Source organism: Manduca sexta, chromosome 13 (genome assembly GCF_014839805.1).
Source record: "Manduca sexta isolate Smith_Timp_Sample1 chromosome 13, JHU_Msex_v1.0, whole genome shotgun sequence".
NCBI lineage: Eukaryota > Metazoa > Arthropoda > Insecta > Lepidoptera > Sphingidae > Manduca > Manduca sexta.
Window position 1 is genome coordinate 11,015,020 of NC_051127.1, and position 17,017 is coordinate 11,032,036.

General features: G+C 35.7%; 1 protein-coding gene across 3 annotated transcripts in view; it reads right to left on the minus strand.

Moving 5' to 3' along the window:
- LOC115443427 (ETS-like protein pointed) overlaps positions 1 to 17,017 on the minus strand; it is a 135,821-nt gene that overhangs the window by 44,085 nt on the left and 74,719 nt on the right. Inside the window, exons 1-2 of one of the 3 annotated variants that reach the window (XM_030168821.2) lie at positions 15,466 to 15,857; positions 4,225 to 4,589 (exon numbers count right to left, since the gene is read on the minus strand). The exons of the other annotated variants lie outside the window; for them this stretch is intronic. Of the exons in view, the coding sequence (XP_030024681.1) occupies positions 4,225 to 4,267 (43 nt within the window). The 5' untranslated portion in view covers positions 4,268 to 4,589; positions 15,466 to 15,857. Of the gene's footprint in view, positions 1 to 4,224; positions 4,590 to 15,465; positions 15,858 to 17,017 lie in introns of those variants that run through there. 3 annotated transcript variants of the gene reach the window in all.

A 17,017-nucleotide genomic window follows, 5' to 3' on the forward strand; every position in this document is an offset into this window, starting at 1 on the left:
TAGGAACGCTAAAATGTAATGAACTCAGATATTTTTATGTTTTAGGATATTTTTAGTTTTTTTTTTTACACTGGCTACAATGTCCTTCAAACCGGAACACAACAGTGACTACACACTGGTGCTTGGCTGCAGAAATAGACAACGCATACCTAATCAGACGGACTCTCACATATGAGACACTTACCAGTGAAATCATCGTTCTCCTTTTATTTATCATTCGGAATTATTGAACATTTTTGAACTTTGTAATAGTGAGCCAGCCATAAAAGTATGCACTAGTGTTATTTCAGAAACATAGCTTGTACAAAGTTATAAGACAGTCAAACATTCATAGAAATAACAATAACGACAATGACAACAAGAGTCCGAAGCGTTGTACATTTCTAGAATATGTACGTCCATATTTGTATAATAAGTATTATTGTATGCACAGCTCAGTGGCTTGCAGTAACAGGTGGCGTACAAGGGTTGTTTCCCGAGGGGGAATATTTAAACCGACACTTGTTGCGTCCAGCAATTTAGTCGGAAGGTACTATAAAGTACATGTAATAGCTTCATTATGTTTACAATGCTCCTATAAACTCGACCTGTAGAGTAAAGGATTGTTAAGTATTGAAATAAATCGTTTATTTTTAAGTTCACCTTCGGGATAGAAGAGAGAAGCCGTCCAGTAAATCTATATTGAATAAATATATATATTTTTTATTCCATAGCGTAGTTTACCATAAACTTCTTTATACGACATTTGGTTGTACTGTACAATAATTCCGTACATTGCATTTGTTTTGTTTCATTTGTTTATTACTTAAATCGAGTAGCTGTATGTATGAAATAATTTTGTAACGCACTAAATATTATATCTGTAGAACAAACAGATAGTTGGTAACGTTTCTGACACAGACGATCACAATAGCGAACCAGAACAAAAGCTCGTACCATTTTTGCTGTTCCCATTGTTCACAGCTCGAACCGAGTTCGCGTGACGTAAACGGCGCGTGCGCTGCTTCGCATTCAAATCGACATCTTTTATTGCTTATAATTACTCTTATTATTATTACCGTTAGTGCTGCTCTTTAGTTTTTAGGGAACAATTAACAGTTTAACTTCTTTTTTGATGTAATATATCAATCAATCAATATACCGTCTCGTTGGACTGCTACATATTAAACATTAAAATGTTTGATCATAACAAATGTGAGAATATATTATAACACCTAAATTACTATTCTTTTTACCTTATAAAAGAAAAAATTTTGTCTGTTCATTATTCAATTTGAAATTTTACATATTTTCTTTGCATTTTAGTTAAAACTGTTTTGAAGTTTAGTCTTTTTGTTTATAAATATGCAATAATTTTTCATCCTCGTTAGATACGACGGTAGATAATAGCTAGTGAGTGACAGATCTATTTTACGATCGGATTTATTGCTCTCATTGTTCACGGTACGTAGGTACCAGTCGCTGGTTGAAATATTTATTCGTTAAATTTCACGGCTACGGGCGTGTGAACACCAATTATTTTATGCGTTTTCAGAAATTGACCATTCGTGTGCTCGTGTCACCCTTCCGCGCACTCGACCATATCCGAGGGATCTTTCATAATGCGGTAAAAATATTATTTTCAAACGGTTCTCTACTCACTCACGCAGAAAATAAACGTTTTGCGTATTATTGCTTATTTAAAAATACATACATACATAATTTTATTTCTTCTTCCCTGCCAGCCCGAGCTGGCTTCTTTGTTTACTAAGTATATTTTTCATTTATTTTATTGTCTTTGTTTATATAAGCTAATCTAATTAAGTAATAATTGAATATTCTCATGTACCTTGACTTATCATAAGTGCAACTATGTTCGCCTACGTGATGAATAAAGCATTTTTATTTTTTTTATTTTTATTTTATTGTAATACATATACATTTGTAAGCTGATTTTGAAAACTTCATACCCAATTTTCTGCAACCATAATTTGAATTGTAACTGACTGAAATCAAGCTTTTTGTATGTTAATTATATGAGTATAGGGTGATTGTATCTTGGTTTTGATTTTGTGTTTAATAGCAAGTTAAATGTATACGGCGTTGTTATTTTTTACTGTTCAGTTTTCGTGTCGGGAGTATGTAACAATGGCCTGTTATCTCTTATAGATCTGTGACTCGTTACTGTGTGCTGACGAATGTAGGCGAGAGACCTTTGCTCAATGACAGAGGCGGCGCAGCGCGGCGGCGGTGCGGCTCGCGTCGCGGGCGCATCATCTCATTGAGCGCGCACCGGATGGGCCAATCAGCGGCGTGAATGGACGCCCCCGCGTATGCGCGCTCCTCGGTGCGTTATTAGCTCCCGACGTACTAGATGCCACTGTTTCTTTGTTGTGCCCGTAAATTGTTATGACTTTTTATGGCTTCAAGAATGTGTTGAGTCGTAAATCCGTTGTTTGTTGCCTCATTGATAGCACCATTGTTCGTCACATGAGAAAGAGCATTGAGTCTCGGCTGCGGGCTACTGGTTTTGAGCGGTGGCATTTTTTAGCTCGTTAGCTTAAAGGTGACATGTCCGCTGTGTATCCGGTCAAGGAATACAAATGTTTGACTAGCTGATGTTTGATTCGGGGTGGTAGACTTTCAGGTTTGATGTGTGGAGTTGTGTGTTGTATGTTGTATCAGACGCATGGTAAACAAATAATCGTGTAAATTGTTTGCTGACACATCTAGCACCTAGACTCCTGTGGCGCAGAACAACATAATAGAACCAATTTAGACGTATTGAAGTCATCTTCTTTATTACTTTACAACGTTGAATCATGTAAGCAAGACGATAAGAAACACATTCGTAAGAGTAATACACTTATAACTCAAAGACGTGAATGCATTTTATACAACAAAACAACAATTTAACGACTTTGTGTGGTTTATATTGTGTACAAGAAATAATTTCTACTATTCTTTGTTTGCTTTTATAGTTAATAGGTGATGTTTTTTAGGAATCGTCAATACTTTTAATTAATTACTAAAGTATTATCTATATGTTTGAACTAACAGCTCAACTTTATCTTTACTTTATTACTAGAATAATTTATACGAATGAAGTTAATAATTGTCGTTGATATACAGAGTGATCCAACGTCAATAGCCTTAAAATTTGCTGAAATATTTCGCAATCAACCCTTTACTATAAAGTTCACATTTTTAAATGACATAATCACCCCTATTCTTACATAACTCTCGAACATCAACAGCACGCGGCCAAACCGAATCTGTATACAAACATTGTTTTCCAGTTCTCATGCCAGTACGCATAACCAAGGTCTTTACTTTCAAGATCATCAGAGCATGCGCGAGGAGTAAGTCATAATTACGGTAATGGCCCGTCGGTTGCACAACGGTGCACCCTGCCGGACGGACACGCGATGTTTCAAAATATGAAGATGAATGTTGAAGGAAATTGACGTTGTGAAACCGGTGTTTTCGGCTTCGGGTTTAGACAACGGGACGAACTCGCTGCTTCATTTATGGCGGAGTAAGCATATGTGGTTGTATGTAGACTGTAGAGTCTGTAGAGATAAAGTCGGATTAATTTTCGTGTAAATCGGCTTAATCGATCTGGACGGATTTACATTCTCAGAGAAAACTGTCATGAAATGCTAATGCCTCGGTGAGTATCATAGAACGAAAGACTAATCGCCCGCACAATAGCCTATAGACTTTAAAGCATTAACACGTGAAGCGTGAAAACGTTGCAGCCATTTAATATGCTTATAACTATGATACATAAACCACACGTTAATTGAGTAAATGAACGTTTTCATATATTTCTTTCGGTCACGGCGCGTTCACATTCGGGGCAAGTGCATGCGAAACCGAGAGCGTTGCGTGCTTGCGTCACTGCTCGAGGATAATACGCTGTCCTCACCGATGTACAATTGAATTGATACTCTTCTGGCCTTGAATAGCTTCATCTATACTATATTTGGTAATATATGATAAATAAGTAATAAGTAAAAAATCCAGAACATTTTGTGGCTTAAATGTTTATGTAATAATTAGTTTTCTAAAAATTTATAGATAGAGCTTTATAGATCATGTAATTGTAAAATTTTCATAACATTATTGTCTTGAAATTGTATTACTTTTATTGTTCATCGAAACAAACAGTTTCTCTCATGGCAAGCGATTTAGTTTATGAGTTACAAGCACTATGTACCATGTAGTACCCGCAGCGCTTACCTTTTGGCTTATTGAAAGCTTTCATCATGACTTTGATTCCCATGCCTGCGATGGCCGCCGTCGCCGTATGTTTCGACTGCGGGCTCTGAGTCCGAATGTCGTTTGCCTGCAGGCTGTTACTGTCCTTTATCTTCTATCACTTTTGTTATATATTTACAATATAAGTCACTTTAAAAGAGCACACTAACTAAAACTTTAAATTAGATTAATAAATATCACACGGTTTCAGCATATTGTCAATATTGTTAGTCTAAACACTCCTCACTGTTTTTCATTTTGCTGATAAATTTTTATCACGTCACTGTGAATGTGTTCATTATTTTTTTATATGTTTTCATTGTTTGTCGTCTGGCTTGTTGTTGCACCTGTTTGAGAAATTGCGGATTTAATATTTATGTTTTTCGTTTCTTGGGTCCCCTAAGATGAATTCAAAGCTGTACGTTAAAATATATTTTATTTGTCATTTCGGTTTCGTATAGTTTTATTTACGCATAAAATGATAGACAACTTAATTAGTATACACAGCGTATTAATATTGGCTTGTCTAGTAAAAAATAAAAACTCGTATTTGTGTTAACGCAATATTCAAATTGCGTGGAACATTCCCACAGGTGCGCGAACGATCCGACACAGGCGCTTCCGGCCCGGTATCCCACTTACCCCGTGCGCCCAACGGCGCGCCCCCGCGCACCTCTCGCCTCCTACCCGCTCCCCCTTCACCCTCACCGCGTCACCCCCACATTAACCCCCCGCTGCGAGGCCCGGGGATGTTCCCACACAGCCCGCTGGCCCGTGACGGCAATTTCGCTAACTTTAGTGGTTAGTGCTTAAGTGCATTTTGAGTGCCCGCTTGTTTTAATTAACATATTTGTTTTATCCACCTGAACAACATTTTATAACTTTGAAAGTTTTAGAAAGTATTATGCAAGAAAATTGTAAATGCAAAATAGGTATATATTACCATAAATCATAAAAAATATGTTTTACTTAATGTTTCTAATGTAAAGTTGCACACTTTTCGTAAACAATACTTAACAGTTATTTTATTAGTTTACATTTTCGACGGCTATGTGTATTTAATGATTTTGTAATAATAACAAATTAATATGCCACTATTTATGTTTCATTTCATCAATATTTATAATTGAATAATGTTACGAAGAGGGTGACACCGAATTTTAATCAACTTAATAAAAAATGCTTAATTCATTCAAGTGCATGTATCAAGATTAATAACAAACCAATAACGATGAAATTACTACAACCGCCTGCATGAAGAGTGAAACGGTTAATGTGAGTAAACTACTCAATTTTGTTTCAACAAGTTTGTAGGGGTGTTTCGTATTAACCCATTGGACGTTTATCGGTTTTTAAATATTACTAAACAATGCATATTAATAAATTCTTTTGACTTTTTTTCTGAGCATTCTCACGCTTATTATAATGATTTACGGAAAGTTCAAGATCATTATCGCAGCTACTATTCGATATTTGTTATCCTAATTCTCATCGCGGTATTGTATAATTTATGCCGATATTTAAATTTTATTATTGATGTAGAAATTTGTTATTTCTATGCGAATAAATACCAGCTTAAACCGGATAATAGCTGTTTTAATATATTTTTTTTGTTTCTTTAATTTAAGAATATATAATCGAATTATCTTGATAATCGATTATCGATAGTTAAGATCTAAGCGCATTACTTTTTATGCGAGGAAAGCTTTAAAAATTATGTGATAAATGTCATAATAGATCCAAAGATTTCGCCTGATTTTGAACCATCGCGTAAACAGCAAATCATCGTATGGCATTGCTGATACAATATCTTTGACAAAATACTTTTGCGTACCGCAACAATAACCTCACTACATTAAAATACCTCATTAAATATACTACGAACGTTTACTAAGGCAACATAGATGCAGATTAGTTATAGTCTAGTAGGAATTATTTATTTATTTAAGGAAGATTTACAGACAAATAACATCAGTAGAGAATAAACACGAAATATAGTCCTATGCTAATTACAAATCGCCAATAAAATTATGTACCTATATATCATTCGGCTTGTTTAGCGGCGATGGGGGCGATGAATTATTCCTAATAAAACTTATATCATAGCTGGCCGTTAATAAATTATCATGTCCCACGATGTTACAAATCTATATTAGATGATAGCCCATATACGACTACACAATTATCTATTCAAGCTGGGAGTTATTGAGTGTTGTTAGATACTCGAGTTTTATGTCGGACTGAAGTACTTTTGTAAAATACGTTAAAAGTGTTTGGCAGTTTTATTTCGCCTGCGTGATTTATATATTTTCAAGACGGGAAGTTCAAATTGATGACTCGCTGTTTACAAATAGAATATCTCGAAATAAAAAAAAAAAATAATGTAGAATTTAAGTAGCTGCATAATATCTTAAGTCTAATCGAACATTATCCTAGGTGAATTTACACAAAAGCTAAACTAACTGTTGTAAACGCTGATTATAGCAAACATCATTTATGTATCAAGAATAATTGCCAGGGGCTGTAGCTAAGACGTCATTTTACAATTACCAACTCAAATAAAAAAGAAAAAAGTTTAGGAGTGATATATCTAAGCCACAGACTTATTGCTAGGATATGCCATTCCCATACATATTTTTGTTTTATAGTAGCGTAATCGTAGTAAGGCGTCTTGGCTACGGATCCTGGCTTTTGATAGCTCACGTCCTTTTATTGTCATAAGTAAAAGGATTCAATCAGCCTACTTGACCGCCAGACCAATATTGGAGGACAATGGTCAAATAATGTATTGTGCAGTTAGGGATATTTAAGAATGATAATATTTATTTGTCATGCAATTATTGCGTTTTAGAATTTTATTTATATAATATTAAATATCGACTGAATTCGTTGATCATAACTCCGACTGTCATACAAAAATAATATATTTATTTAAACTAAAATCTTGTATCATTAAACTACGTACAGTCAACTTATTTGTTAACAAAATATGTCGCTGTATGCTCGCTTGAATTTAATAATATTCATACAAAAATATTATATTTTTCAGAGCTGGAATGCGCTTAACCATTGAAATGAGATGTAATATATGAAGTGAGTGATATTTGTTGTCACTTAATATGACAGGCGTTGATGATAGATTAGAACACATTTTATTTCAAGGATTAGTATGTCGATAGTCTCCAGATTCTAAATTTAAAAATATGAAACACAATATGATTGAAGAAAAGTACGTTTCTGGTTGATTGCATATTTCTGAGTAATTAAAGTTATTAATATTTTAAAATTAAAAATGTATGCCTTTTATGTTGCTATTTTTAAACCTATAATCTAAACTTAACTTACGTTACAAGTATAAGAATTTAAATACACACATCTCTCCTTATAGTTTATTATGAGTCGTCTGTGGCCGGTGCAGCTAATCGCGTGGTGTGAGCCGAGATTGGCCGGGTCCCGGGTCAACTAACTCGATTGTCGCGCCCAATTTGTCCCCCACACACCACTCAATAACATGAACCAGCCACATTTGTCATTTTATTTGTTTCGACATACTGCATTTATTTAGAGATTTATTTAATTTAACAGATGTAAGATATTTAATTAGATTACTCCATATTATAAGTAAGTAGTTACACAGTGTTAGAATTTATGTTTGACTATCTAAAATTTATTATAATAAATACATATTAATGCTCGCACTTGTCTATGTGCCTGCAGTAAATTTTATTAAGGGCCTGTTTCACAAGTTTTAAACAAATTTTATTTGATAGTTATCGCATTAAAGATTCGATTTTGTCTTATGTATTTGGTCAGTTTATACTTTTATGTAGCGTATAGTATTTACTCAGAAGTTGTGTTAAATAACTTTTCAAATTTAATTACATAAATTTATATAGCTTGTAGTATTATTTCCAAAAAAAAATAACAAGTAAACTTACCTCTATAAATAATATTGTTATTTAGGAACGAAAGAAAAAAAGCGTTGTAATTTATGAGGGGGTCAACTTCTCTACTTTGAAACTTTTAGTGTTGAGCAACATCAATTAAAGACTAGAATCTGTAGACCGAGCACTAATTGTTTGGTGTGAAATCCATTGCAATGCGGGATCAGGGTCGAGGGCAGGGTCAGGAGTCCAAGCGGTTTGCCCCCGTCTTAATGCTGCCCACCCGCATACTCGTAGAAAGAAACTCAATTAGTGGATTCTAATATTTCTAAATTGAGAGGACTTGTCAAAACTGCGGGGGGCTATTCATATTAAGGCGATACCTCAAGGTCCATTTTCATACATTTTGTTTCGGCTTTAATCTGGGTAACTAAACAAGTATTGGCAAGTAAAGAATTTAAATTCACGTCTAGTTAGTGATTAGTTCTCGCAGTTGAAAGAAAAACGTAAAATAATTAATAATCATGGATATTTGGGCCTTTAATATTTAATATGACGTTATTTTAAAGGCAGAACTTTCCCTGATTCTTAATTATTTTTACATTTTTCTTCAACTGCGAGAACTAATCACTAACTAGACGTGAATTTAAATTCTTTACTTGCCAATACTTGTTTAGTTACCCAGATTAAAGCCGAAACAAAATGTATGAAAATGGACCTTGAGGTATCGCCTTAAGTATTTGCTTTTTGTATGAGAGCACGTTGTAAGACTTTGCGATTTGTTTTTGGTTAAATTATAAATGTATCCTGTAGATAAAATTCTAGTCTTTATAAATGAATATACGACGTCAATATAACTTATACATTAGCCATTGCGTTCGTTATACCTACGTCTTTGAAATTACATTCTTCACAATAATCAGTTCTCTCTTAGAGAACTTAGTTGGTAATTATAATTGTTGTATCGACAGAATGTTGCCGCGGCCACATCAATGCATGTTTTCATTTCGGCAGCCGTGTGTGCGAGATTTTGCACGGTTTTGCACGGATCGCACGCAAACAAACATAGCGACAATGGATGCTTCGGCGAATCGTGTGACGTTCGCGATACAAAATATGTGGAACAATGTGGCTTGTATAACTGAGGGCAACAATTTGGCCGCTTGTTTATGTGAACAATGCGATAGACTGCGCGTACGTAGGCAGCCCGACAACTTGTATTAAATTATATTGTTGCCGTTGTCGAGCGAATATTTAGCAATGATTAACACCTATGCTCAGAATATTAGCATTGATTAGCGCACTTGGAAGTTTTGCGTGAAGTAATTACACATTTTCATTAACACGCGTGTGCTTTAAGTTTATACAAATACAATCGCTAAGTTGTTGATTTAATAGGTGCTAAATATCATACGCAAATGTGCCTTGTGTGTACTTTCAAGGCGTAAATACGCCTTAAAAGTGAATTCTCTGCATTATATTTGTTATTTAAATTTTGTGTGAGTCGACGGCGTGGTCTAAACGATGGCCGAGTGTTCACTAATAGTTCGTTCTGCGGCTCGGTGTCGAGGCTGGGTCACGCGGGTCCACAAGTGATTTGACCTCCGACCATTCAATTAAAACGTTATTACGGTCTATGCCTCAGCCGGTTTATACTTTGTGACTCGTGTTATGAAATATTCTCTTTTTGTATGTGTGGTGGCTGTAAGCCGTAACTCTAGTTATTTAATTAACAAAAATACGTTGTGGAGGAAAACGTAACCAGTTATAGTATACCATCCTAAATTTTAGATTTCAATCTGGAAAAACCGTTATACGTAACGCTGTAAATCTTTGATTTAATCCACTGCTGTTAGTTAAAGTATGCAATGCTAATGAGTGCTAACATAGACATCTGACAATTAGCTCATGCTGGTCATTTCTAAAGCGAGATTTATTACACTAAATAATGACAATTATTTAGGTATCTATCCAAACGGCGATGCAATTAAAGTACGCGAAGCATAAAAAACCAAACACTTTTCCTCATTAGGAAAATTAAAAAAATAAATAGTTTCTAGAGCATTAAGAATAATGCAGTATGCACGAATATGGGTTGATTTTATTTTATCTGCATATTGATGGAGGCAATTACTTGACAAGCAGCGTAAAGCAATAAAAACTCACTGTTGTGAAATTCAGTCGACACTAGAAATTTTTCGAATGGATATAAGATTCCAAATCTTTGAACGTATGACTGAATAGAAAGAAATTCAATCCAAGAGGAGAGCAGACGTGCGATGAGTAGTATGTAGAATCTGTTAGTTGTGAAGAGTCTCAGGGAATGCGTCGTCTCGGTATTTACTTGAATTGTTAAAAATAGTTTAGCTACAAAGACGTATCATAAAGTTTGGGCAGCATCTCGTGTTTGCAGATAGTGCGACGGCGAGGCGTGTACGGCGTGCGTGGGGCGGGCCGCGCTCCATTGGCGAACACCACCCAACGCCCACGCGCAAGCGTGCCACCAGCCACTCGCCACTCGCTTCCCGCGAGAAAAATCTCGCCGAGGAAAACTCTCAGCCCACATACAAAATTTAATGACCGTTCGCAACACGTGGGTAGAATAATAGCCGTTCGATGACTGGACGATACGACACTTGCGGTTACATCAACGACTTATTAAATCCTTCGTATAATTTCATCGCAGATTCATATTGCGACGCTCGTAAAAATTCACTGTCATGAATGCTGTCTTTTTTAAGATTAATTATGTGAATTACAAACAATTAACTTTGCAGATACCTAACGAACATTTTAATTAAAACCGCAAACTGTACGTCGACGAGAATAATACAAACGCATTCATTAGACATTTAAATTAATGCATTTTCAGTCTTGTGTATGTTAATTCAGTCAGTATAAGGTTAAGTTCAGTGTCACAGACGCCATTTTATAAATATTTAGTTACAAAACCCACAATTCTTTGTCAAATCCCAAATATTTTGGATTAAATATTGTGTTTAAATAAGATATTGCAAGTAGACTTCATAATTTCCAACGTTAATAATGTAACAAAATTGTTTTATGAATATATCCGTAACAAGCAATAAAATACTATAACGTATGCCTAAGCACAAAGTGTTATCATAGAATACGCATTTTAAGCGTGAACATTTTATTTCTATCCAACTATAAAAACACAAATGGCGATCAACAATGTAACAGGAAATCGAGGAGCACAGGTTAAGTGAACACCTATTTAGTTTTAGTATGGGAAAAGTTACGGCGGTCGTAAACTTATCTGTCACTAAAAGCAGAAATACGGAAGAATTAATTTTAATGTCATTACCGGTGAGCTATTTCGTTCAGATTTCCATTTCATCATTTACAGAAGTGGGTCGATGGTGCTGTGCAGCGCCACACCGGCGTTAGTGGCTATTAACTCCATGTTAACGTTCTGTTAAAAATATCAATCCGAATATAAATTTATCCCGAATGCAACATAAAATTTCACTAATTGACGGTAATCTAAAACGCATGTTACAAATTGTTTGTTTGTGTTCTTTTCTAAATTAACTCGCTAGTAAAAGAATTAACTTTTAATTAATGACATTATTATTTTACGCAAAACATTGTAATTATTTTTTGTGATTTTAGACTCACTAGGGACATTTAAAAACCTTAATTTCTGTTGATTCATTTACAGAAACATATTCAATCAACCATTTAAATATTCCCTAGTCACTTTCTGGCCTATTTTAAATTATTGCGGGTTGAAATGACTAACAGCCATTAGTTAAAACACTAGAAGTTTATATTATAGAAGGCCAAGTAAACAAGAGCACGGGTATGTGATGGTAAGTGATCACTGTTCAAAACGATTCACAATCCCAGAATCATGGTAAGTGCGTTTCTGAATTTTTATGCAGGAGAGGCTAGTGATAGAAGGAGATTTGCCCACGGTAATAAGTTATCGCACAAAAAAAAAATCATAGCTGCTATTTCACCTCGGCTTTGTACGAATAAGTGATTGCATTTCGGTCGAGCCGGCCGTCTACACATATTATAGTAGTCACAACTTTACCACATACAAACTTTATAAGTAAAGGGTAAGTATTTACATAAGTTTTTATGATTCATAGATACCTTGTAGATATGCTACAATTTATATAAATTCTAAACGTTTGAAACTTGAACCCTGACAGTTTAATTATAACATTTTAATAATTTATTAGCGGCAAGAAAAGATGGCAATGTAATATTAGTTTTGCATTGCATATATTTTATCCTATATTAGAAATAAACACCTGCAAAATATAACTCATAAGTCTTGATGCTTTACCATGTCTATCTCTTGTAAGTGGTTACAATTAAATACATGGGTTTAGAATCATAAACGCGTTGTTCATATCTTTTTTGGAACATGAATAGGGGAGCAGAGCATGGTATTTGAATTTGAATGTAAGCGTTCAGTTTAACGCTCCTTTGTGAGTCAGTGGCGGCACGGTTCGCTGGCTGCGAAAATTTTACCTTTGCCGCGCGCAGAATCAACTTCGCGGACGAATAAACGAACACACATTTTTTTGTTGCCGCCAAATATTATATACAATTGCGTTTATGTCCAAACAAATACTTTGAACTTCGTGTTAGGCAAACTGATTTAAAATTAGCTAGGGAATTATGGTTTCGCAGCAGACGCAAAAAAATATTAACTGAGGTTTATGATTGGCAATAATAAGGGCTATTGTTTTATAAACGCTTGTATTGTAATTATTGTCATTCAAACCGAATTAAATTCTGAAAAATTATTGTTTTGAAACATCAATGTTAATTTAAAACAAATTATATCGCATGAAATTTTGTAACTAAGAGTTTTCAGCTTTAAAGCGATGTCAGTTTTCCTCGAGACATACAAAAATGAATCATGTACTACATATATAAAGGTTGAAATAAGGTACAATATGAGTGTATGTTTGAGTAGTTGAGCAATACTGGCAACCGAGCTAAGAGCGTGACTCTAGGAACATGAAAATGTTTACTTTCAGCAACAAACTGTGTTTCTATGAACCCGTACTAAAATAAACTATTGGTATATGATTTGGTGCAACGCCTACATCGTTTTGAAGTATATCGCAATGACACTGCAAAAATAATAGGTATAAAATTTAAAAAAAAACGGAACACTTGCATTCAATGTGAAATTCCTTAACAACTAACCTTAGTAATTTGTCGATGTATATTTTAAAACATTATTAACTTCCTATATTTTGTTGAAGTGTCATGGAAGGCAACTATTATTCTAATTCCTTAACAAAATTGTATTATCTTTATACTAAATATTGAGAGAAAGAAAATTGAAAATAAACAATTGAACCTTCGTTAGGTGAGAGTTAATTTTGCATAGAGTTGAATATTTTGATTCTGAAGATAATTTAATAAGTTGTAAAGTGGGTCTCAAAGGTATATGGTAGGCTTTATAGAACTCTTGGCTCGAAAACTTTACTAATAAATACATCGAAAACAATATTTTTCAGTATATCCTATGTGATAATTCTCTTTGACATAATTGTCCTTAAGCACCTTACCGCTATTCTATGTAGTTTTTCTCCATTATATTTTCAAAACCAAATATAGATTCTGTCATCAACCACGCGCCTATCTTTTCTATTGTACCCCTTTGATTTTTGCAGTTTAACCCAGCGAAGGGTAGAGTTTTAGGGTAAATATAGTATGCCATTTAAATCATTTTCTAAAAGATACAGCGTTTTACGGGACGCGACATCAAATAAGATGAAACATGGCCTACGCATAATTCAAAAGAACAATAAGCCAGTCCACGTGCATATCGTTTTATTTGTAAAATTGGCGGTGCCGAAAATATTTCTCTGCTATTAAATAAATAACTTAAAGGGGGCGCTTCGTAAACACCTGTATCCGTTACAGTGAGGGGGTTGCTTGTATCTACATATAACTCGATGTTGGTTAGTTAGCACTGGTATTGTTATGGAAAAACTTAGTTATAAGTTTTCAGTCTCAAATATGTCTATTACAAAACGAAGCTTACTTTATCGATTTTTTTAACCATTATAGGGAGAATGACTGCCGAATTTCTAATTGGGGTACGTGCATAATTAGTTTCTGAAATATCATCACGTAGTTTGGGAAAAACCAATGTTATGTACTAGATTATAATCTTATATTGATTTGATTCTCAATTATATTCATATATAAATTAAACTTATTATCTTGTTTGGGTATTATAATATCCGTTGAAAATATATAATAAATAAAATTACCCTGTGCAACAATAATCTGCTGAAATGATTATGCAAATGAGTTTCACAAATACATCAAAATACCATAATCAAAACAACGTAATAAAACAAAGCAACATTGTTTACTTCGTTACATCGATGGCGAAAACCGAACACAAATGAAAACTATAATTACTTAAGGGTACCCCAAATGGGTTCTGACGAAGTTCTTATCTCTAAGCTATTGTTCAACACGCTTTTTTCATTCCCACGGTCGCGGTGGAACGACAAGCGTTCGTCTGATAACAGCTAGTACCTGCCGCTGACGACGGAGAAAACACCTTGAGGAATTCACTATCTGGCACACTGGCTCGGAGAAAAACTAAACAAATTAAAACAAATCAACTGCATTGCTCCTTCAATGAGTTTACTCAAAAAGTGCCGACAGTAGACGAGTTGGCTGCAATTAGCTTTATGCGTGTAAGAACCGGCCAACAATACCAATTCTGTATCAATGATCGATGATACTATGTTACATTTGTTTTCTTATAACTAGACCAATGTTTACATGGTTGCGTTACTATTTATAAATTGTATGAATTATTGCGTAACAATCAATAATTTCGCATATTAACCTTCAAAAGGTATATCATTTGATTGTCACGTCTCATTCATTACGCCTTAAGACATTTTAATTGTGTTTGAAGACACGTTTACTATGAATTCAATACACAGGGCACTGCTTTTAACTTTTTTGCTTTTAACACAAATAAATAATTAGCATTAAACTTATCAAAATGACGTTTGTTTTTGCTCTCACTTGGGCCTCGTATTCGGTAATGACAAATAAATACAAATAAAACACAAACATGCATTAAATTATAGGCTCTCAAACAATAAATGCTATAAAGTACAGCTTTGTATTCATCTCATGAGGACAGGGAACGCTTTGAAGAATTTAAATATTTAAATGGAACGGCATCAAACAAAGAGTCGGGACGGGGTCTAAGTGTGAAATTCACCAACGGCCCACGCTCGTTATGAGGACAGATAAATGTAATAGGTATATGAGCCGAATCCATTATCCAATGACGTGCACCAATTACCCATTTAATGCAATTTGGGCCATTGTAAACTTGTCCAGCTCGACTTCTGGGACATTCCCGGCGTCACTCACTCAAAAGCACCAATTAGAGAAATCACTTGTGGTTAAACACTGCGTGAGCACAGGTGGATCGCGAGCGTTCGTGTTCCGAACCGGTCATTTGAAATTATAAGGTCCATCCAGGCGAGCGGCAGGCTGAGAGGGCGCGCGCGTGCGTCGCTGCGGCCGGCGCGCGACTACTCCACGCTGAATGGGCGCCGCGCGGAGGGGCGAAGCTCGTTATGTCTCACTCCCAGCAAGCTTACCAAAATCACCAATTGCGACTGTCCCCTCATTAAACTACCTAATTCTGCATCACAACGGCGCACGTGTAGTTATGATAGGTGACCAAACGACGTCGCGGTTGTACTGTATGAACGGATCACTCAATGAGATTTATCCCGAGGCGAGGCGGTACAGGAGGAAATTTTTTTAAGAGCTTCCGATCAAAGCTCGGCGCGTCGGCGGGCATCCGGTGCCACCTGCTCACTCTCGCGCCGAGATTGCGCGTTAGAAGGAGATGTAATGAGCGGTCGGAGCGGCCGGAGCGGCGACCGGATGGCGGACTCGGTTATGAATGAATCCGCTGTCCTTGTCTGGCGAGCGGGTTTGCGTAACGGAGTCTCTCTTCGGCGCAGGTTGTCGCCGTAGAGGAAGTGAAAGGGACGGGTGGCGTAGTAAATATTGCGCTCCGTGGATCCGTCGGGAGTATTTTAAAAGGGCCTCGGTTTTTGTACCATCATTAAGAATCATCATCTTCATTCATAGATTTGCTAGGGCCCTAGACATCGTTAGTCATTTGATCGACTCTGCATTATAACAAGGATTGCAAAATTTGAAGCTAATGTCCCAACCATATTTTATGTTTCCGTAAAATAAGTAGGCTTACTACGAATTAAGAAAATACACCCACACGTATGTGACAACCCGTTAAGGTAATAACACTGCACGGCCAAAGGAAATGAGGAGAGTCAACAGGGCATTTAGTGTTGCGAAAAATGAACCATTGATACCTACGTTGCTACACAGTATGAGTAACACGCGTAATTACTGACTGAAGAAACCCGTATACTTTTTTGTTTCAATTCAATATTTTGCGAAATCTCTTATTAATAGGCATTACCTTCCGCCGAAAAACTCTATCTGGCCCAAAAGGCATCAACAATTCATTGAGTCTGCTTCATAACGAATCAAATGGAGCTCGTAGTAATAGCGTCTGGGTGTGGCTGCAGTACCAACTTGGAGATACAGCATTGTTATCGGATAGGCGCGGCGACAGACGGCCCGTGTCAATGTTTGGACGGGTCGAGCACGTGGACCTTTGTCACGAGCAAACATATCCACTTCAAAATCCATCAAAGGCACCAAAGATGTCACGACAATGTTAGTACATGTCATTATTTCTTTGAATGAAGATAAGGGATTGGTATTCGAGGACACATAGGTGTCGTAACGATTTTCGCTAGTTTAAAGATGTAGTTTGTTGGGTTTGGGTAATATAGGACTAATACTAA